Source organism: Entelurus aequoreus, linkage group LG25 (assembly GCF_033978785.1).
Source record: "Entelurus aequoreus isolate RoL-2023_Sb linkage group LG25, RoL_Eaeq_v1.1, whole genome shotgun sequence".
Taxonomy (NCBI): Eukaryota; Metazoa; Chordata; class Actinopteri; order Syngnathiformes; family Syngnathidae; genus Entelurus; species Entelurus aequoreus.
Window position 1 is genome coordinate 34,460,392 of NC_084755.1, and position 24,445 is coordinate 34,484,836.

At 37.4% G+C, this 24,445-nt stretch overlaps 1 protein-coding gene across 2 annotated transcripts; it reads left to right on the top strand.

The window, feature by feature from the left end:
• The first annotated feature begins 1,525 nt into the window (after positions 1–1,525).
• prmt1 (protein arginine methyltransferase 1) lies at positions 1,526–13,047 on the top strand. Of its 2 annotated transcripts, none has more exons than XM_062037309.1 (10): positions 1,526–1,683; positions 4,224–4,319; positions 4,401–4,556; positions 4,650–4,713; positions 6,385–6,527; positions 6,720–6,807; positions 7,557–7,672; positions 7,756–7,906; positions 8,350–8,471; positions 11,435–13,047. In XM_062037309.1, exons 1-10 carry the CDS (start codon positions 1,657–1,659, stop codon positions 11,516–11,518), a joined length of 1,047 nt encoding a protein of 348 aa, XP_061893293.1. In that variant the 5' UTR covers positions 1,526–1,656; the 3' UTR covers positions 11,519–13,047. The 2 variants fall into 2 exon arrangements, with proteins under 2 accessions (XP_061893293.1, XP_061893294.1); XM_062037310.1 differs by having other exon boundaries at positions 1,530–1,683; positions 4,233–4,319.
• Positions 13,048–24,445: the final 11,398 nt, after the last annotated feature.

Here is a 24,445-nt window from a genome sequence, read left to right on the forward strand (position 1 = left end):
CATTTTATTTTTCACTAAAGAAGGGTTCGGTGAATGCGCATATGAAACTGCTGGGGTTCGGTACCTCCAACAAGGTTAAGAACCACTGTTTTAGACCTCCACCCCAGATCCAACCTCACTCCTACCCACTTCTCCAAAGTGGGCTGGCTCAGGGTGGAGGACAGAGTAAAACAACTTGCACTGAGCCTAGTCTATAAAATCCACTACACCTCCCTGATACCGAAGTACATGTCAAACTACTTCCATAACGTAAATGACCGCCATAACCACAACACCAGGGGGAGCTCCACTAACCACGTTAAACCCAGATTCCGATCTAACAAAGGTCTTAACTCATTCTCCTTCTATGCCACATCAATATGGAATGCACTCCCAACAGGTGTAAAAGAAAGGGCATCTCTATCCTCCTTCAAAACCGCACTGAAAGAACACTTCCAGGCAACTTCAACCCTAAACTAACACCCTCCCTTCCACATCCCACCTCCCCAGATTGTAAATAATCAAATGTAAATAATCAAATGTAGATACTTATTCTTATGCTTTCTGATCTCTCGCTCTATGTCCACTACTTGCTGTACATATCCTACCAAGTCAGTCATACACTGCTCCAATGTCCATTTCTCTGATGATGCAATTGTTGATGACTGAAGTGTTGATATCAACCAAGTACCTCGGAGTCTTGTTCACGAGTGAGGGAAGAGTGGATCGTGAGGTCGACAGGCGGATCGGTGCGTCGTCTTCAGTAATGCGGACGCTGTATCGATCCGTTGTGGTGAAGAAGGAGCTGAGCCGGAAGGCAAAGCTCTCAATTTACCGGTCGATCTACGTTCCCATCCTGACCTATGGTCATGAGCTTTGGGTTATGACCGAAAGGACAAGATCACGGGTACAAGCGGCCGAAATGAGTTTCCTCTGCCAGGTGGCGGGTCTCTCCCTTAGAGATAGGGTGAGAGGCTCTGCCATCCGGGGGGTGCTCAAAGTAAAGCCGCTGCTCCTCCACATGGAGAGGAGCCAGATGAGGTGGTTCGGGCATCTGGTCAGGATGCCGCCCGAACGCCTCCCTAGGGAGGTGTTTAGGGCACGTCCAACCGGTAGGAGGCCACGGGGAAGACCCAGGACACGTTGGGAAGACTATGTCTCCCGGCTGGCCTGGGAACGCCTCGGGATCCCCCGGGAAGAGCTGGACAAAGTGGCTGAGAAGATGAAAGTCTGGGCTTCCCTGCTTAGGCTGCTGCCCCCGCGACCTGACCTCGGATAAGCGGAAGAAGATGGATGGATGGCTGGAAGGATGGTTTAAAGTCATATCCAACAATTGCGACAACGACTTTTTACTGTCAACTGAGTTCCGTTTTTTAATGATGTCCGCTGGTGGTGTGCCTCCGGATTTTTTTCAACGCAAAAAATGTGCCTTGGCTCAAAAAAGGTTGGAAAAACACTGCATTAGACAAGCGTGTTCATGCTGTACTTTTTAAATTCTGTTCATGTCCAGCTGTAGTTAGTTTCTCTGAACACAGGGGGCGACACCGCAAGACGACCACGCGTTGCCAGTCCCACTCTAGCTAGCAGGCTGCGAAGAAGAGCGAAGGCAAGCTTTCTTTGGCGGCGCAAGGGAAGCTGAACTCTGTTGGAGCTCGCGCACTGAGGCCGCACATCGAAATGGCGGCGCCACCAGAGAGGATGGAGGTACACTTCTTATCATTATATTTAACAACACGACTAACTCATCATTTTAAGGACGTTTCTTATTTACATCTATCGCCTACTTGGTACAGATACACGTTTTTATTTATTTTCGGCGTTTAGCCGTTTTGTCAGCACATTACGCACCAGGTGATTCATCCATTTTAACTTGGCTATGAACCTTAATAAGTTGCCTTATATGAAAAACGTCGCCAAATATAAGCTGTCGTCTTCATATTCGCACCACCATATTCATATCTTGAATCATTTTAAGAGCCGAACGTTATTTCGGCTAATCCCGCTTTTGGGTTCGGTGCCTTAATAAGTCGAGACCGCATGGGAACCGACGTTAGCTTGTAGCTAGTTAGCATCATTCATGCGTGTTGAGTCATTCCTCCGCGGTCAATATTTGTCAATTGTTATTGCTTAAAGAATGTAAATTCATCGCGTTTAAGGTTTTTACGACCGTGTATAAATAAATATAATTTTCCACCATCGTTCATTGTTGGCGGGCGAACGAGTAGCATTATAACGGCAGGATGGGGCTAACACAACTTGTTGGCTAAACTGTGCCTAAAAACACAAACATGCGTGGGAGAAAGCGGCGAGTATGTTTAGTTATTAAGTCTGTCGTTTATGTCAATATTTTTGATCATGTCCAACCAATAGTGCCAGTATGATGAAGGCCAAGATCACGTCACAGTACTTTTACCATGTGCTCCATCCTTTGTTAAGCTACACATTCATTGCACAATGTGCGTAGCTGATAGCATTTGGAATATACATTAAAAACATCGAGATTAATCATTGTTTTTTTAAATTACTGAAATCAATTAGTTTTTCATTTGGATTTAAAATAAATCTGAACAGTAAAATGTATTAGGACCATCCAAAGGTCACTACTAATGGTGTTTGGTATATTTATTACAAATGATCAATAAGGATGGTGCACAGTTAAATAATATAAGCTTGTATACATTAATGACCCTTCAACTAGAATACAATAGTTCCATTATTACGTTTTTTTCTAATTCATTGTTAAACTTTCATGTTGCCCATTTATCTTGAGCTAACAGTTAGTAGAGCGTCCGTGCCAGCAACTTGAGGGTTCCAGGTTCCATCCCCTAGTCACTGCCATTGTGTCCTTGGGCAAGGCACTTTATCCACCTGCTCCCAGTGCCACCCACACTTGAACGCATCATAATTATCCCCTCCACTCCCCCCCAAATGAATTAACTCGCTGGAATAAAAAAGACAATATAACGTACATCCATAAACGTGGATGCATATGAAAAAGTGCAATATATTTATCTGTACAGTAATCTATTTATTTATATATGCACTTTATTGCTTTTTTTTTATCCTGCACTACCATGAGCTAATGCAACGAAATTTCGTTCTTATCTGTACTGTAAAGTTCAAATTTTAATGACAATAAAAAGGAAGTCTAAGTCTAAAAGCGCCTTGAGTCACTAGAGAAAAGCGCTACCGTATTTTTCGGACTATAAGTCGCAGTTTTTTTTACATAGTTTGGCCGGGGGTGTGACTTATACTCAGGAGCGACTTATGTGTGAAATTATTAACACATTACGTAAAATATTAAGTAATATTATTTAGCTCATTCACGTAAGAGACTAGACGTATAAGATTTCATGGGATTTAGCGATTAGGAGTGACAGATTGTTTGGTAAACGTATAGCATGTTCTATATGTTATAGTTATTTGAATGACTCTTACCATAATGTTACGTTAACATACCAGGCACGTTCTCAGTTGGTTATTTATGCGTCATATAACATACACTTATTCAGCCTGTTGTTCACTATTCTTTATTTATTTTAAATTGCGTTTCAAATGTCTATTCTTGGTGTTGGGTTTTATTAAATACATTTCCCCAAAAAATGCGACTTATACTCCAGTGCGACTTATGTTTATTTCCTTCTTTATTATGCATTTTCGGCCAGAGCGACTTATAGTCCAAAAAATACGGTATATAAATATAATTCACTTCACTTGAGCTATAATTGTGGTGGTAAATTATTCCACATAATATCCTGTTGAGTATAAACAATTGACTTAATTTGGACTCTTGGTAAAGATTCAATCTCCACAGCTCATTTTGAATATTTTTGAGGTTAGATAGTAGAAAATACTGCTGTATATATTTAAAACGTTTTTTCCCCACCCACATTGTTTTAAACAATTCAATATTAAGTGGTGCGGTAAAACACCAGCAGACATAAGGAATCGGTTTCTGGTGAACTGCAGTCTACCACCGGACTGAATGGAACAATGTAATAAAATAGCTGATTTTTCCGCTGTTGGTTTTTTAATGTAATGGTGTATTAGTCAAGAGTGAATTACAAGGGGGAAACCGAAAATACAGTCCTGCCACAAATAAATGCATGTATGGGAAACACTGAAAGATGTCTAAAGACACTCTCTCTTCCAATGATGCATTGCGACACATCGTTGTAACTAATTGGGTTATTTTAGTTCATTTGTGATAAGTATAGATTGTAATTGTGCATCTTTTTGTTGAGGTTTCTCAGGGAGCTAACGGAGCAAAACCTGCTGCTGAAGATATGACATCAAAGGATTATTATTTTGACTCATACGCTCACTTCGGCATCCATGAGGTAAAACAAAACTATTTATACAAATGCAGTCTGTTTATTACATAATATTAATCCTTCTGTTTTTTCCCCTTAATGTTGTAGGAGATGCTTAAAGATGAGGTCCGTACGCTGACCTACCGGAACTCAATGTTCCACAACAAGCATCTTTTTAAAGATAAGGTGGTGTTGGATGTGGGCAGTGGGACGGGCATTCTCTGCATGTTTGCTGCCAAGGCTGGAGCCAAAAAAGTTATAGGGGTAGGTTTGTCTGTTGACCTGCCAAAATGAGTGCTCGGACAAGGTGCTGTGGTATAGATTTCAAACGTTGCTCTGTTTTGTGTTTCCGCATAGATTGAGTGCAGCAGCATCTCAGACTACGCTGTGAAAATAGTGAAGGCCAATAAGCTGGATGACGGTGAGTGGATATTTAGAACTAGTGATGGGTTGATGAGGCGTCATGAAGCGTTACGACACATTGCAAAACTGTATTGATACTGTGTCGATACTGTGTCACTAAATACTGACATCTGCTGGACATTAAAAATCCCTACAGGCAACCTATGGACCGACTCAACTGACACTGATTTTATGACCTAGTATATACAATGATATAAACCAAGTCATTGTATTTCATTTAGGATTATTTCATATCTTCATTTAAATAAAAATATATTTTTATATTTTTAGATACAGTCAATAAATAATGTGAACATGTATCATAACATGGAAAACTAAGAACGTGTTGTGAATGAGGATGCTTGTGGACTGGGAATTTTTTTTAATTATTTTTTACACATTTTTATTTAAAAAAAACAGTTTTTCCCAACTTATTCAATTTTAGATGATTTCTCTTAGTTATTATTTCTCCGGCTGTAGAAAAGACCCGCTCACAGGCAATGTTCCCTCTAATTGTTCATGTGTGTGAGCAAACACAAAAACTCCCTGAGCATTCAGTGGAGCACATGTGAGCAACATCACACGTGGCAATACCAGCAGCACACCTGTCTCAAACCAATCTTTTATAATAACACTCAAATGAGAGGAGTCATTTTCATGAGATTATTTTGGAATATTAGTGATTTGGCCCACTTGTAGTGAAAATAAAAGAAATCTTGTTTTTCATAAGCTGCGGATTAGTATTGTACAATATGTCTGGGTGGGGGTCCTGCTTTGGAAATCATTTGTACCCCTTTCAGAGATCACATTTAGTTCCCCTTAAACATCCTCATGTTGCTCAATGAAATGTAAGCATAGGATGAAGTGTGCATTCCTGTAACTTTCTCTAGTAACAGCATTCCATGATTAATATCAATAAATTAACATTAGTAATAAATGACAGTAGAATAAGCACACGTATGACTGAGGAGTCATAGTGTAACTTTGTGTGGTGTTTGAGTTGTCCGACTTTTTGTGTGGCCATAAACGCACCAGTGGCTTAGTGCAATGTGTGTTGGTGACAGATGACAAGTTGGTTTTGGCCTGGTTTGTACGGCAGAAAATGACTACGGTAGTTTTTCGAGAAGTTTTTTACTCATGTTTTTGTTGTGGTTATGGCCGAATATAAGTAGTTTTGCTCAATAAAGTGATCGATATAATTCCTGTCCTCGTAGCATCTCGATAGATTCCATTACAATAATTGAACGGTGTTGACGAACACCGTAAGGGCCGCTTGTTGTCACTGTCACTCAAAGTTGCATTGCAAAATTACACAGAATAAATGGGTTTATTTTGTTTAGAATTCAGATGGGATTTGATTTGGTGCGCGGCATATATTTGCTGTGCGCAGAGGACGCTTGAGCAGTGCCCAATTGCGCAGGCGCGCACCTTAGAGGGAACGTTGCTCACAGGGCACAGAGGAGGCGGGAGTGCGACACAGTTCGCGTATCGGTCACGTGACTTTCTAAAAGCGGTACGCGCGCCGACACAGGGTTTCGCTCTATGAGCTCGACGCATGCGCCGATGCATCGGTGTTGCCGGACCGGACCCATCACTATTTAGAACTGTAATCATGCTCTGACAATTTTAAAGTGACACAATTAATTCTGTCTGTTATAAAACTCTCTGTAATTTTTTATTCAATCTTCAGTGGTGACCATCATTAAAGGAAAAGTGGAGGAGGTGGATTTGCCTGTGGACGGAGTAGATATCATCATATCTGAGTGGATGGGCTACTGTCTCTTCTACGAGTCTATGCTCAATACAGTCATCTATGCCCGGGACAAGTGGCTGGTATGTATGACTCCCATGTTTTCCATCGAGAAAACAAATGAAATTACAGCTAACATGTCAGTACAGCGATTTGCAACTCCAGAATGATGTAGTTTAATTTGAAATGTAACACTTGCTGTTAGCAGTGCCTACACAAGTGTTTGTGCTTAATCTGATAATTTGTCCCTCCCCCGCCTTCTTGTGCCGTAACAGAAGCCAGACGGACTAATTTTCCCAGACAGGGCAACTCTTTACGTGACTGCCATTGAAGACCGACAGTACAAGGACTACAAAATTCACTGTGAGTAGTTGGTCGCCCGTTCAAACTTTAATTAAACATCAATGGGTGTGTTTTTTTGCCATAAGCAGCAATGGCCAAATATTTATCAAAATGTAAATGGCTATACAAAAATGGATATCGGTCCTATGGCTGGGCAATTATATGATGGATGATCGTGATAAATTTTAAGGTTGATCATAATACCTTAAACAAACGTGGCAGAAGTGTCTTGACACTAGCCAATCAGTCTAGGTTTTCCAGTTACAAAGTACAGCAGAAGTAAGCTTAATCTTAGATCTGAACAATAAATTACTTCTACGCCTCCAGTGCAAATTTAAAGGGCGACTTGTTCCAAAAGATGTGTGAAAAACACTGTCCTGCTAATGCTAGCCAGTTGTGGATGCGATTGCCAATGCCAAATCCAATTTTTTTTGCTAAGTTAATGCAAAAGTGACTGCTTCTAATGCTAAAGTTTGGACACCATTGTTAAAATAACTGCTGCATCCTTGTTTCTTTTACTTGAAAGCATGTAGATTACTGTGCTATTTCATATTTATTATGGTTTATTCACTCATAATGTATTGGACTAATCTCTAGTTAAATACAGATGCTTTAACACTAGCAGGTTAAACACTATTTAAAAAATTGTGATATTAATCAGGATCGGATTATATGAAGAAAAATACCAAATACAAATAAGCAAGTAACATCAATTAAAAGTTGGTTTTGCAAAATATGGCCCCTTTTAAATATTTTCCTTTTTCTTACAGGGTGGGAGAATGTGTATGGATTTGACATGTCCTGTATCAAGGAGGTGGCAATTAAGGAACCCCTGGTTGATGTAGTAGACCCCAAGCAGCTGGTCACCAGCGCCTGTCTCATCAAGGTGCGTAAAACTATTCGCACTTGTCTGAGTGGTCAATAGTGTTTTGACTTCACATCAAATACTAATACTTCGTCTGTTTGTAGGAGGTGGACATCTATACAGTGAAGTTAGATGACTTGACGTTCACCTCACCATTCTGCCTGCAAGTTAAGAAGAACGACTACATCCATGCACTCGTTACCTACTTCAACATCGAGTTCACTCGCTGTCACAAGAGGACCGGCTTTTCTACCAGTGAGTATCCAATTGCGACAAACATAGACACTATTATAAACCACGTCTCACTGTCTCAAGTACAGTGCACCTGGAAACAATTCACAGCGCTTCACTCTTTGTTACGACCTTATTCCACTTTATTCTACCCACAATAACTCATAATGACAATGTGCAAGTTTTTTAGAGATTTATGCAAATGTATTAACTAAGAAATCACATGTACGTACTGTAAGTATACGCAGCTTTTGCTCAATACTTTGTTGCAGCACTAACAGCCCTTAAGTCTTTCTGAATACAATACCACAAGCTTGGCACACCTATCTTTGGGATTGTTTTGCCCATTCCTCTTTGCACCTGTGGTCCCAGGACAGTCCCTGTCCTACGATGGTTTTTATATGCGACTAAATACAGCATTAGTTTAGAATAGTCACTGTGATTCAACGCAACTTGTCCTCTCACAGGCCCAGAGTCCCCCTACACTCACTGGAAGCAGACAGTCTTCTACTTGGATGATTACCTGACTGTCAAGATAGGAGAAGAGATCTTGGGCACCATCAGCATGAAGCCAAACGTCAAGAATAATGTAAGTGTTCACACATTGTAATGGGAAGACATGTTGATTTGGCTGATATTGATCTTAGCTGACTGACTTTTCATCTGGAGTATATTGTCATTGATGTCATCAATTTATTGGAAACGCCATAATAGATCATTGATTTCATGCCCTCGTCAAATACAGTGGAAACCGCTTAAGTCTCTTGGCTAACTCATCTCGTCATGGTCTGTGTTATTACTAAAAATTGCCAGATTAAGTCGACAAAGACCTGATCAGCTACTTTTGTTGACAAAATTTGAGGCCCAAACAAGTCATTTGTATGAGAAATAGTTCATTTTATGTTGTGTTTTAGTATTTACTTTATTTCTAAGTCACCCAAAGACAAAAATCAGTGTCCATTTAAAATGTGCACACAGTGACTGGCTGGTTTGGACAAATACAAGCTTTTAAAAAAAACATGGCAGCATATGAAAACATCTAATTTTCCCTGGTGAAACATGTCGCTGATGGTAAAGTTTATTTTTAGACAACCAATCGATGACTAAACTAGTTCTCCAACTATTTTAATAATATAACATGGGGCTGAACAATTAGCATAATATTTCGATTTTGGCCTCAAGATCATAAAAATATTTATTATAATCCAAAAAACGATTAGTGGGCCTTGCCGCTTGTATGCAAATTCCTGAGTTTGTAACGGGAGTGAGTGAGCGTTTCAAGTGAAAACAAGACAAAGTGTACTAGAAGTTTGGTAACTCGCCACTTTGACATCGCGCTAGTATGTCGAATCAATCACTAAACTCCAAAAGTAAGGCAGATGTCACATATTTGGCCAATAAAACGAAATCTGCTGATAAACGCATAATATCAAGGACGTTGACATTAATCTGAGTGAAATGCTATCATTGTGAGGATACGAACATTCTTTAGGAAAATGTTTCCGGTATCATGTATTCATTCTCAAAACACTCAACCGACCCGTCTAAACAATGTTGAGGTGGCCACTTGTAACCGCGACTAAACTACGAAGCCAAAGCTAGCAAGAACAATCCATACAGCCACAACCCACCTGCTTTTGTTGCTGTGAACAAAGTAATCAATGTAAGCTCGATGTACAGACAGGACAGCTGTCGCAACATGAGTCCTGTCGCAACATGAGAGGCTCTACTTTCTTTTTTTTTTATTCAACAGCCTCAAGTTGTCTCCTTACTTGTCTAACTCAGAACAGCACACTTCCCAATAACAGCGATGTGCGCAACATCCCGTGTGACGGCGCTAACTAAAGAAAAGGTTTCAGAAAATAACCTTACACAAGCATAAAGCACTTAATGATGAATAAAAAATAAAACGCACCAATTAGTGTGAGGATTTTGCCGTTTATAATTTATTTATGGCACAAAATCAAGCGCTGGTGGTAAAATAAGTTTAAAAGGTGAAAAAACAAATTCAAAAAAATTATTTTATTGAAATTGTTTTATTTATTGAAAGAGACAAACGTGGATGGATGGGTTATTTTACTGGCCATTTATTCATTACTAATTTATATAATTTTGTTCTTTTGAATTATATTTTAAAGTTGATTTGAGTTTTGATGGTACAATACTGATTTCAAATCCATGATTTCAATATCTATCAAACTGGAGGGTGATTAAGGGTGATGGGTTAAATGTAGAGAATAATTTTGCCACACCTAGTGTGTGTGAGACAATCATTGGTACTTTAACTTAATCGTGATTATTTTTCCATAACAAAGATGACGGTAATAATTCAGTGGACAAACTGTCAAATAAATGTGATTCTAGTGATACATTTGTATGTATTGCAATTGTACAGACAGTGAATTAAGTAAGTTTCTTGATTCTTAAATGTAAAAAAAAAAAAAAAGAGATCCCCTCTATCAACCTTGCTCACTACTAACCCTGCACAGAGGTAGCAGTCACTTCGCGTAGGTGCGGAAGTCGTCCTTGATTTACAACCGGCCAAAAAAAGGTACTTTAAAAACAGACCCTGAAATGTTTTTCCCCACCTATAATTGCCTCTTCTCATTATGTCTCTGCCAAAAGTCACAATAAATGTTCAAGAAACAGCTAGTTTAAATTTTGGTTATATCAACTTCAGCTAGCCAGTCCTAGTGTCGTCAATATAAACAGGTTCCGCTGTATATTTTGGGTTATCTATTTTCCTTTTTTATAGGGAATGAGTCAATTTACTGTGACGTTATTATATATTTGTATGCTAAAGTAACAAGGTCACATTTTAAGTGTTAAGTTTTAATTGAAACCTTATTCTTACTGTGTAGAATTAAAGATGCAAAGACTACTAAAACTAGAACCGCCACGACACCAGTCAACTGTCTCTTTCTTTTAGTTTATTTCGAACATGAACATACTTACAGTATAATACATCACAATTTCATATCATTTCACTTTAAAATCATGTCCGAAAAGGAGTAGGAAGAAGCAAAGCTTATTTAATCCTACCCCTTTCCCACTTCAGAGCGTTTACAAATATATAGAATCATTTACTGACCTTTTTATATAATAAAATAACATCTGTGAATTAGTACACAACAGTTTTGTAATATGTAGTTAATTAATTCAGTCATTAACATACTGAGATGAAGAATATCTTACTTTCAATAAGGTTGAAAGTATTTCTTATAATTCTTCTTCTTTGTACTTTGTAAGCACTTATTTTGAACAACCTCTTAAACTGGATCATATCAGTACAATGTTTAACTTCTTTACTTAATCCATTCCATAATTTAATTCCACATACTGATATGCTAAAGGTTCTAAGTGTTGTACGTGCATACAAATGTTTTAAATGATTTTTTCCTCTAAGGTTATATTTCTCTTTAGTTGAGAAGAATTGTCTTCTCCTTTAAAAAATAAAAAATAAAAAAATAAAATAAAAATAATGCAAGCAAATCAATGTTCATTGTAAGTGTAACTACTAATGTTACTACTTGATGTCACTGTTTTCTGCAGAGGGACCTGGACTTCACCGTAGACATCGACTTCAAGGGTCAACTTTGTGAGGTGTCCAAGACGTCCGAGTACAGGATGCGTTAGAAGCCTCTCTTATCTCTCGGTGTATAGTTTGTCTTTAAAGGCCGACTTGGAGTGTTGAAACAGTTTAAATACTCCCCTGCAGCAACGTTTTAAACACATTTCCCCTCAACCATTTGCTCAAATATTGTTCATCTTTAGGGTTTTTCACAATTTGGGGAGTGAGACGGCAGTACGACTCGCGCAGTAGTCAATCTCGTGTTTGTGACCGACGTCCTCTCGGGTTCACTTTGTCCTCTCATTCTTTGCACATGCAAGACCCGTAGACACAAACACTACAGCTCCCCATGACACATCTGCTTGGAGTCACTGCCCTCTTTTATTTCTTTGGACTTTGTCAAAGCTGTAGGCGTGTGGGTTCCTGGTTTTCTTTGAAGAAAACTAGCAACCTAGATTCTGTATAGAAACGTAACTAGCTAGTATTAAACCCAAACTGATAAGACGCACTCCGAGTTAAGAGGCTCTGTCTTACGGTCACATTGACTTTAGAGATTTTTAATCATCTTAAAGAACATAGTCAATGTGTAGCGAGCTAGCCTTACTCTCTTGTCCCATAATGGTGACAGTAGGTCTTGTAGGTTCTATCCTTGTGGTGTCCATCACCAAGCAGCCCGTCCTCCCTCATTTTGCTTTTACCAGGTCAAATCATTTTGAGAACCAAATGTCGTCATCCGAAGTAAGTCGTTTTAGTGTTTTCATAGTGTAAGTGTTAACTGCTGGGCATGAAGGAAGGAAGAAGACTGACTGGTTCCAGCTGTTTCACATGGCTCCACACCTGTTTCTTTGGAGCTTGTGTGTTCTCGCACAATTAGTGTTGTCTAAGGCTCTTTGAGTTGACTTGAACTGAACTTACTAAGTTGGCCCTCAGCAGACATGACTGGCCACACTGACTTTGTTTTGTATTTTTATTTTTTCCCTCTGCTGCTTTTTTATAATAAAACTAAACCTGTAAATTAAACTTTGTTTTGCAGCAGCTCTAGTCTGGATGTTTTCTGACATTGTAAGGTTTATGAGCATTCAAAGTGTCCTGTATTAATATCGGCAGTATTTTCTAACTTAACAGATTCCATTTTCTGCAAACATTGAAATTTCAAGTTTGAGCTCATTCATTACATCTTTGCTTGTTTCACACTCTTTACATTTTCTGGACTCAAAATATGAAATGTTTTTCTTACACTCCGCATTTATCAACAGGTTCAATACATCGAGTGTATTGTTATGGAAAAGTACCACTTTTTTCATACCAAATATTTGTTGACAACTCGGCGTTTCTCATCTAATTCAAACCATTGCAATGTTAAAATGGGTGTTTGCCTTCAGCTGAAAACTTTTTTGCCCAGCATTTAACAATTCCCATTAAAATGAATAGAGAACTTATCTTAAAATTACATTTCTCAACCCCTGCAAACCCCAGCATCAAAACTAACCTTAGACAATTTTCTACTATCCAAAAACTGAATCTATTTTTGTTTTGTTCCCAACCAATCTGCTGCAGCACACTATTGTGCCGTACAAACTGTATAAAATAAAAAGAAATGCAATTTTAAATATTCCACAAATGGAGAAAATGGTTCATTATGCCAGCGATGTTTAATGACAGAACAATTCAATGTTCTTTCACTAGAGGGCGCCATGTATTCATATCCACCTGTTCATAAAACCTTTTTGTTTGTTGCTGTGTCATGAAACTTCCCTATATTAAAAACATTGGAAAGACTGGGAACTCCTGCCCTTATGTGTAGATGTTTTACCTTTCTTTTTTTACATTTTCAGTGTCCAAAATGCAGGGTTGCTGCCAAGAGTTCTGGGGCACTATGAAAAATAATCACATTGGGACCTCAAGTCAGTTCTCCATGACAAGCAGATATTTTTTTCCCCCCACTCTTGCCTGGTAAGATTGGACAATTATTTATTTCTGTGGGACTGGGGTACAAATCCATGTCACCCTCTAGTGTGGTGGTTTTTAAACTTTTCCACCAAGTACCACCTCAGAAAACAACTATTTTAAGTACCACCCTAATGACCAACATTAAATTTAAAAAATTAGATGCCTTAGTTTTAATTAAAAAGTTTTTTTTGTTGTTGTAAATTTAACATTTTTGGCCACTAACATTACATACACTTTGAACAGTAGCACTGTTTGAATATAGCAAAATAAAACACCGTACTTAAATATCAAGTGCCGTATTTTTTGGAGTATAAGTCGCACCGGCTGAAAATTCATAATAAAGAAGGAAAAAACATAAGTCGCATTTTTTGGGTAAACTTATTTGATAAAAGCCAACACCAAGAATAGACATTTGATAGGCCATTTAAAATAAAGAATAGTGAACAACAGGCTGACTAAGCGTACGTTATATGAGGCATAAATAACCAACTGAGAATGTGCCTGGTATGTTAACGTAACATATTATGGTAAGAGTCATTCAAATAACTATAACATAGAACAGGGGTCACCAACCTTTTTGAAACCAAGAGCTACTTCTTGGGTACTGATTAATGCGAAGGGCTACCAGTTTGATACACACTTAAATAAATTGCCAGAAATAGCCAATTTGCTCAATTTACCTTTAACTCTGTTATTATTAATAATTAATGATATTTATCTTTGTGGAAACACTGATCATCTTAATGATTTCTCACAATAAATGTATATAGAAACAGATAAATATCAATATGCAACACTGTATTTTTATAGTTTCTCTAAGTGCACATTTTTCAAATTGAACATTTTCAAATGATCACTTCTAAGACAGTCTTGTGAAATCACAATATCCCTTTTTAACAAATCATGAATTACTTTGCACCATGTTTGTACAAATAACTCATGTAAAATACAAAAGTCAACTCTCAAATTTTAAAATAAATCATGTCACACTTTGAATTGGACACCAAATCTGTTATCTGTTTCTTTGTCAGTTAGTGAAGACCAAGGGCCGTACTTATCAAGCTTCTCAGAATTACTCCTAAGAAGTCTGCTAAGAGTTGACTTAAGAGTAAATAAATTGTGTAGGACTGAATCTTAAGTGTCACACTCAGAGCTGAATTACGACATTACTATGTGCCGTAAATGGAATTTTAGGTGACGTAATTTCTGTGTCCATAGAAATGACCAATCACGGAAGGGAATCCGTTGTCTAAGAATAAAGAAATATCTTGGAAATATTTAAGTGGACAATGGGAGTGTATATTTTGACAATAAACTACAAAATAATACAAAACAAACTAGTCCCCACCGGCACTCACGCTACCGCTCCCTCTCTTCTATCGCCCACACACTCACTGACGTCACTCACCTCACGGCCACACACATACACTACTGTCATAACATTTTCTTTCCAATTCATTAATTAGGCAACTAATTTGAAACTGGTGTGGGTGGCTCTATATATACTAGCCCACTGCAGACACATGCAGAAATCAACAAGGAATCGGAAAGTATTAAATCTGTGACAAAAATAATACCCGCTCTGTCTAAACGATACCGTTTGATCAGCTGCTCGTCATCAAAAAAAAACAAAACATTGTTCCGTTCCCTGAACGTTCGCGCACGTCTCTCTCGCCTCAGTGCCATCCCCTGCTGGCAACTCCTAACCACTTAAGACACCTCTGAAGGTCTCTTAAATATTGTGGAGAGTAGGAGTGATTCTTAGACTTAAGAACGTTGATAAAAAGCTTTTATTCTTAAGTTTGAGAGTAGGACTAAATTTCGCAAATTCTCAGGACTTAAGTGTAAAATGGCACTCTAAGAAGCTTGATAAGTACGGCCCCTGGTCCTTACGGGCTACCTGGTGCCCGCGGGCACCGCGTTGGTGACCCCTGATATAGAACATGCTATACCAGTGGTTCTTAACCTGGGTTTTATCGAACCCTAGGGGTTCGGTGAGTCGGCCTCAGGGGTTCGGCGGAGCCTCTACCACGGAGGTCAAGACACACCCAACTCATCGTGAAAATAAAAACTTATGGATACCACCAAACAATGTTCCCTCTAATTTCCATCTGATTTGCAGGTGTGTAATTTGTTGTGAGTTCATGCTGTGTTGGTTTTGTTCTTCGAACAAGGTGATGCTCGTGCACCAGTAAAAAAACATAACTTTGTCTTGAATTTGAAAATGTTTTTATTTTAATTTTTCACTAAAGAGTTCGGTGAATGCGCATATGAAACTGGTGGGGTTCGGTACTTCCCAACAAGAAGAAATTAAACATGATGGAAAAAAACTTTGGAGTACTCTCAATCAAATCATGGGTAGAGATAAAATGGGAAAAACACCAGCATTTATTGAATCAGATGAAGGCTTTATCACCAAGCCCAAAGAAATTGCTGAATACTTCAACAATTATTTCATAAGTAAAGTTGATACTATAAGAAATGGCATGCTGCCTGTAAATTGCATTCTATCTGAGTCACTTATTAAAAATGATATCATGCAGGACAAAAAATGTAAATTTGAATTCTCAGTCGCTAATGTATTGGAAATTGAAAATCTATTGTCTGAGTTGAAATCTGACAAACCTTGTGGTCATGATAATCTAGATAGTAGACTTTTAAAATTGTCAGCTGGAATAATAGCCAGTCCGATATGTTATATTTTTAAGTTTCAAGGAAGGAATCTATCCTCAAGTATGGAAGGTTGCTAGAGTAACTCCTCTACCAAAGAATAGGAAAGAAGCATTCACTGGATCGAATAGTAGGCCAATTAGCATTTTACCAGTATAAGGAAAATTAATGGAAACAATTATATTTAAGCAAATTCAAAATTATTTCTCTATAAATGACATTAATTCAGACTTTCAACATGCATATAAAACTGGCCATTCAACATGCACAGCTCTCACACAATTAACAGATGACTGGCTAAAACAAATTGACAGTAAATTATTAGTTGGCACAGTGCTATTAGATTTTAGTGCTGCTTTTGATATTATTGACCACAAACTACTACTTATAAAACTGCCTGCTTATGGTTTTAAACTCTCAGCGATTAACTGGATGAAAAGCTACCTAGTCAACAGACAGCAATGTGTCATGTTCAATGGAACCCTTTCAAATATTAAAACATTATATTGTGGTATTCCCCAGGGAAGTTGCCTGGGACCTTTATTATACTCAATATTTGTAAATGATATGTCATGTATTTTAAAGAATGGTTGCTGTGCAATTTACGCAGATGACACAACAATATATGCTTATGCTGATAATTGCACAGACCTGAGCGGTATACTACAAGACAAGGTTATGCAGATTTCTAAATGGGTTACAGAAAATAAGATGAAACTTAATATTTCCAAAACAAAATGTCTTATTTGCTCAAAACATGCTCATAGAAAGGAACGCATATTGAATGTTTCTTTGAACGGAGTTCATATTGAACAAGTTAAAGAAGCCAGGTTGCTGGGAGTTACAATAGATGAAAGACTATCTTGGGCCACTCACATTAATAACATAGTAACAAAAATGAGCAGAAGCATCTTAATCATAAGAAGTGCCTATTTTTTAACTAACACAATTACGAAATAAGTTATACAATCCCTTGTATTGTCACATCTTGACTACTGCCCAGCAATCTGGGGCCGTACTTGTCAAGCTTCTTAGAATTACTCCTAAGAAGTCTGCTAAGAGTTGACTTAAGAGTAAATAAATTCTTCGCTGAAAGCTGCACTTAAAAGTTAGTTATCAAGCGTCTTACTCACACTTTCAGCAAAGTGTAGGACTGAATCTTAAGTGTCACACTCAGAGCTGAATTACGACATTACTATGTGCCGTAAACGGAATTGTAGGTGACGTCATTTCTGTGTCCATAGAAATGACCAATCACGGAAGGGAATCCGTTGTCTAAGAATAAAGAAATATCTTGGAAATATTTAAGTGGACAATGGGAGTGTATATTTTGACAATAAACTACAAAATAATACAAAACAAACTAGTCCCCGCCGGCACTCACGCTACCGCTCCCTCTCTTCTCTCGCCCACACACTCACTGACGTCACTCACCTCACGGCCACACACATACGCTACTGTCATAACATTTTCTTTCCAATTCATTAATTAGGCAACTAATTTGAAACTGGTGTGGGTGGCTCTATATATACTAGCCCACTGCAGCCACATGCAGAAATCAACATGGAATCGAAAAGTATTAAATCTGTGACAAAAATAATACCCGCTCTGTCTAAACGATACCGTTTGATCAGCTGCTCGTCATCAAACAAATCCAGGACATCGTTCCGCTCCCTGAACGTTCGCGCACGTCTCTCTCGCCTCAGTGCCATCCCCTGCTGGCAACTCCTAACCACTTAAGACACCTCTGAAGGTCTCTTAAATATCGTGGAGAGTAGGAGTGATTCTTAGACTTAAGAACGTTGATAAAAAAGCTTTTATTCTTAAGTTTGAGAGTAGGACTAAATTTCGCAAATTCTCAGGACTTAAATGTAAAATGGCACTCTAAGAAGCTTGATAAGTACGGCCCCTGGTCTAATGCATCTAAACAAGAACTCAATCAAATCCAGCTTACCCAAAACCGAGCGCCAGACTAGCTCTCCATTGCTCATTTAGGACCGGCGTTGAGATAATGCATAATGACTTGTCATGGATGAGAGTTGGTGAAAGACTAGCGTGTAGTTTGATTCTATTTTTAAAAAACAATCTATACATACCATAAACCTTCATATCTGTATTCTCAGCTGTTGCTTGCTAGTGAAAGTCACAACTATGGTACCAGGTTAGCCCTAAGAGGTGCTTTCACCCATCTTAAACCCAAAAGTGATGTTTTGAAAAAGACTGTAATGTATAGGGCAATCACTTACTGGAATCCACTCCCACAATATCTGGTATCAATCACTAGCAGAGTGGGTTTTAAGAATAGACTAAAAGGAGAAATATTGCGGAAAGAGATTATTCTAGATTGTACCTAATGTCATGACTGTTTTTATTGACTATTGACTATTTTATTGATTATGGGACAAGCAGTAGAAAATGGTGGATGGTACTTTTTTCGTCACTTATTGTTTGTCTTTGGTACACTAATGTGTATATTTTAGGCCATTGGTTCTTTGTTTTATTTTTGCAAAAATATATATTTTTATATTGCTCTTTTTATCTTTGGTATGAACAATATTATGTAAACTCGAAGTTATTATTTTTTTGGTTCTTTGTTGTTGCTTTTTTTGTATTACAACATTTTATTATTTGATCATGTTGTACTGCATTTTAATCTTTTGTTTTGTGATTGTTTGATGTTTATACCTGGACCCCAGGAAGAATAGTCTCCACTGCGGTGTAGACTAATGGGGATCCTTAATAAACTAAATAAATAAACCAGGTTAAGAACCACTGTGCTATACGTTTACCAAACAATCTGTCACTCCTGATCGCTAAATCCCATGAAATCTTATACGTCTAGTCTCTTACGTGAATGAGCTAAATAATACTATTTGATATTTTACGCTAATGTGTTAATCATTTCACACATAAGTCGCTCCTGAGTATAAATCGCACCCCCGGCCAAACTATGGAAAAAAAACAAACTGCGACTTATAGTCCGAAAAATACTGTAATTATTTTGCGTTTGAGAAGCGCTGCTCTAGTGGTAATGCACACTATCCAAACTTCCACTGCAAATATTTGTAAATTTGCCAATGCATGATGTAAGACAGGGGTGTCCAAACTTTTTTCCACTGAGGGCCGCACATTGAAAAATCAAAGCTAGCAGGGGCCATTTTGATATTTGTTATTTTAAAAACCAATACAATATATGTATAAAAAATATACATTTAGGTTTCCACTCAGGCTTGATCCCGGGGACCCCAAAGGGGTTTGGTCCAAAAAATATAAAAAATGTGTCATTATTCAGTATTATTATTTGTGGTATTATTCAAGTTTTTAAATCTCTAGATCAACATTAGGTCTGTCTGTCAATATAACATTTTTTTTAAAGATTTAAATTGTATGCTCTTTTTGTCAAAGAAAACCCTTTTTTTTTAATGAAAAAAACACAAAATATGCAATACTTTCACCCAATAAAATTTTTAAGTGGGATATTTGAGATTATATAATAATTGGAGCCTTAAAAAGGTCAATAACTAATAACACCATTGATTTTAATTCATTATTATTTTTTGAGCAATGACACTTAAAAACTAATCACACTAAAATTGTAGGGGATCCAAAAGGGTCCTACTCATTAAAATAAATTATAATTTTTTTTTTATTGTTTACTTTTAACACAATCTCGAGATCAACTTCAGATCTGTTTTATTGTTTGTTTTTTGTTTGTTCATTTTAGGCCCTTCTGTAAAAAAAAAACAGCTTATTTTTTACATGGCAAACACAAAATATGCAACATTTTCCCCAAAAAATATCTCAAAATATTTAATGTGACGTAATTGGAGCCTTGAATAGGTCAATAATTCATAATGACATTGATTTTGATTCTTTTTTTTTTTTTTTAAAGAAAGAAACAGCCTACATGGCAGCTTTGTGTGATTAGAGTAAACATTGCTACATTTGTTACATTTCACCTGTTTGCTATTTAAATACCACTTTTAATGTTTTTTTTATTTTTTTCAATCGTATTTTTGAATGTACTGTGGGGCCGTTAAAAAATGACCTGCGGGCCGCAAATGGCCCCCGGGCCGCACTTTGGACACCCCTGATGTAAGAAGTACAACTTGTCGCTATGTGTGGACATTCAAAATTGTCATTGTTGTGATACGTACGCCATTACCGTTTAATACTGCTGGCTGTATTATTCTGAATTATTTGTTTTGGTGCAATTACATCAAAGACCAATATTTAGTTTTTTTATGAATGAACTTTCTTATATAAACTTCATGCTTAAGTCTTGCATTGACTATTCTGTGCTTAGTACCAAAAATGTGAAGTGAAGTGAAGTGAAGTGAATTACATTTATATAGCTTTTTTTCTCAAGTGACTCAAAGCGCTTTACATTGTGAAACCCAATATCTAAGTTACATTTAAACCAGTGTGGGTGGCACTGGGAGCAGGTGGGTAAAGTGTCTTGCCCAGGGACACAACAGCAGTGACTAGGATGGCGGAAGCGGGGATCGAACCTGCAACCCTCAAGTTGCTGGCACGGCCGCTCTACCAACCGAGCTATACCAAATGAATGAGAAGCATATATTCATTCAAAATACTCGACTTGCGAGTTAATTTTTTGAGAAACAAGCCGTTGCGTAACCACATTTTCTGCTCTAAGTTGCAAACAAAAAATTGAGTTACGAGCCATTTTCAGATACTTTGGTCTCGCGACCGTCTAAGTCAGAGGTGTCCAAAGTGCAGCCCGGGGGCCATTTGCGGCCCGCAGCTAATCGTTTACCGGCCCCCCACACATTCTGCAAAATTGATAGTATTGCAAAAATAAAAAAAAAAACATTTTAAAACAGTGGAATGAGGTGAAATCTAACGAGAAAAAGTTGCAATGTTGACACAAAGCTGCCATGCAGGCTGTTTTTTTTTCTTCTTTTGTCTTTGTTTTTTATTTTTTTTGCCATTGCTCGAGAGAAAAAAGACAAAATTGTCACTTTAAAATGTTTTATGTGGGAAAAAGTATTGCATATATTGTGTGGTTGCCATATTAAAAACATCAAAGTTTTATTTGACAAAAGAGCATAAAACAAACACAATAATAGTTCAAACGTAAAATGGACAAATATATCTGAAGTTGATCTTGTAATTTAAGTGTGAAAAGTAAAAAAAACCAACTTTTTTGGATCCCAAATATGTTTAGTGGGGTTTTATTTAACTTTTCACTGTGATTACTCAAAAATATTAAAGAATTCAAATCAATGGTGTCCTGCATTATTGATCTTTTAAGGCTCTAATTACTAAATACTGCATATTTCAGTTTTACTATAAAAAACAAAGTTGTCTTTGACAGAAAAGGCATAAAACCTGTTTATTTTTTTTTACTTGATATCAACCTGAAGTTGATATAGAGATATACTGTAAAAAATAATAATTTACATATTTTTAACATTTTAATGACTGAGACCCTTGACCCTTCATTGGTCCCCGGGAGCCCTAAAGGTTAAAAAAATAAAAATCTATATATTTTGTTATGGTTTGAAAATGAAAAATATCAAAATGGTCTCCGTGTGTGGCCCTCAGTGGAAAAAGTTTGGACACCCCTGGTATAAGTGAACCCCGTAAGGTCCGACATAAAGAGTGTCTCGCTCGCTAGCATTAGCTATTATCGAAAAACACGACCGAGGTGTGCGTTTTGCCCACTTGGCGAAACGGAACAAGTATAGTCTTTTATAATCTTTCCAAAGCAGGGGTCCAAAAAGAATAATCTGCGAGGTAAATGCTGTAAATTATTATTACATGACTTGTTTTTGGGGTGCATGGAACTAATTAATGGCCATTCATTTCATGTGGGGAAAATCGATTTGCGATACAAGTATTTTTAGCTCCGTTCCGCCACATAACAAATCTTTGAGCATCTAATAATTTGATCGGATTCTGATTCCTGGGGAGATGATTCGATTCAGAATCGATTCAAACTAGTTATTGCAATATTTAGTAAAACAATTATGATTCAACTTTTCCAAAATAGGTTACAAGTTAGAAAAGCTCCTTCTGGTTGCACGGAGGTGCCCTAAAAACGTATTTAAAAAAAATGTATTCAATAAAATAAAAAAAAAATATATATATATATATATATTAGATTTGAGAAAAATTATAAATCAATTTTTGAAAATTGAAAATTATGAATCAATTTGATTGAGTGGCTTTACAAATACAACACGTCAAGCTATTTGTGGTAGCATTATTTTCCTTGTTTATTTTGTATTAATCGAATAATTATAATAAGAACAGTTACATTTTAAGACTTGACACAATATCAAGGACTTCAAATGTTTACATTCCCAGCAGGCACAAGATGTTGATACAACGTTGATTTGATACATGTCCTTTTAAAACTGACCTTGAAACAACGTTGCAAAATAGTTGTATCTGTAAATTGAGACAACGTTGGATACGCGTTGTTGGTTGGGGAATGACCAAATTTCCGAAGGTCAAATCAACGTCACAACCTGACATTGAATAAACGTCGTAAAAAAGTATGTTGATGTACTTGTGTTGTAGAATATTGGTTAGAAAATGGTCAAATCAACGTCACAACCTGACATTGAGTAAACTTCGTCAAAAAGCATGATGTTTCAATGTATTTGTGTTGTAAAATGACTAAAATTCAATGGTCAAATCAACGTCAGAAACCAACATTGAATAAACGTCAAAAAGGATGTTGTTCCAACGTTGTATTTGTGTTGCAAAATGACCAAAATTCAATGGTCAAATCAACGTCACAACCTGACATTGAATAAACGTAGTCAAAAATAATGTTGTTTCAATGTTGTATTTGTGTTGTAAAATGACCAAAATTCAATGGTCAAATCAACGCCCGAAACCAACATTGAATAAACGTCAAAAAGTATGTTTCAAAGTTGTATTTGTGTTGTAAAATGACCAAAATTCAATGGTCAAATCAACGTCAGAAACCGACATTGAATAAACGTACAATACATTTGACTCCCAGTGTGTGCGGGAGCCAGAGTACGGCCCCAGCCTCCCCGAGAGCCCAACCCACAAACAGTAGGTGTGGTGCCCAGGGAACCAGGGACCACCGCCCCCACGCAGCCAAGCCGGACAGCAACATATTTTTCGGCTTTTGACTCGCTCGACCGCTCATAAAAGCAATGGGACTCTGTCTGTGAATGTAGCTTGTAGTTACAATTCCGGTGCAGTAGGTGGCGGTAGCCTACTATGCATTGTAACTCCGCCAATAGCACTTAATTCACCAGGTGGGCCAGAAGAAGAAGAAGAAGACGACGACGACGAAGTAAAAGAAGAACGGACTGACCGGATCAAAATACGAGGGTAAGACGTCTTGGCAAACAAGTTCAAAAGTGGTCCGAACCTGTGCAGTGTGCAGCACCGACTCGGGTTTTCTTAATTTTTATTTTCGGGATTTGAATGCATTTATTTTGAAAGGACAGCTGGAGAGAGACGGGGGAGGGGGGGATTGATGCGGAGCAAAGCGACTGTCAGGCCTCACACTATTTTTTCGGAAGCCCCAAAAAATTAATTGCCCTAACAAAGGGTGCAAAGTCTGCAGGCAGTAGGAAACACATGGTTAAGTGTAGGTAATAAAACTGATGGCAGTCTAAAGTTCAAGATTTTTGGAGCTCTTTGTTCAGTGGATCAGATGTTTGATGAAGCTCTGTGTCTATCTACCACCACTACTGTTTTCTGTTTATTTGTTACTGACTGTGGCAGGACACCTCTGCCTCTGTTTCACTTTATGTTGCTGGTAAATAATATGGTTGTAGTAGTAGGCTAAAGTTAAATTATTTAGTATGCACTAATTAAAGGGGCAGAGCTTTAAGAGACATTTTAGCTTTTATATTTTATAAGATATATTTTTTATTTGAATAACTTATTGTTCAAATCTGTATATAAATATGTACATAAAGTGTTGTAATTATATTGTAAAATGGATGGATGGACGTTTAAAACAAAACTGTTATTATTAATTAGTAAGTATACATTTTTTGAGCCTTTTTAGAGAAAATTATATCATTGTAGTAAATTATGCAAATTACTCGATGATGTCATGTGACCACGCCCATAGCCACGCCCCCACCACCACAGGTATCTTGGCAGTTTATGGGAAACACTGGATTAATAATCGGATAAAAGAGACAAACTACATTTCTATCCTTTCCAGTATTTTATTGAAAAGACATACTGGCACCATACTTATTTTGATTATTGTTTCTCAGCTGTTTGTAAATGTTGCAGTTTATAAATAAAGGTTTATAAAAAAAAAGTAGCCTTTGCGCGTGCGCATTGCATAGATCCAACGAATCGATGACTAAATTAATCGCCAACTATTTTTATAATCGATT

Coding starts and splice junctions, on each gene's coding strand:
- prmt1 (XM_062037309.1), top strand. CDS start 1,657: ATGGCGGCGCCACCAGAGAGGATGGAG. Junction 4,557..4,649: donor GAGCCAAAAAAGTTATAGGG/GTAGGTTTGTCT, acceptor GTTTCCGCATAG/ATTGAGTGCAGCAGCATCTC. Junction 7,907..8,349: donor GAGGACCGGCTTTTCTACCA/GTGAGTATCCAA, acceptor GTCCTCTCACAG/GCCCAGAGTCCCCCTACACT.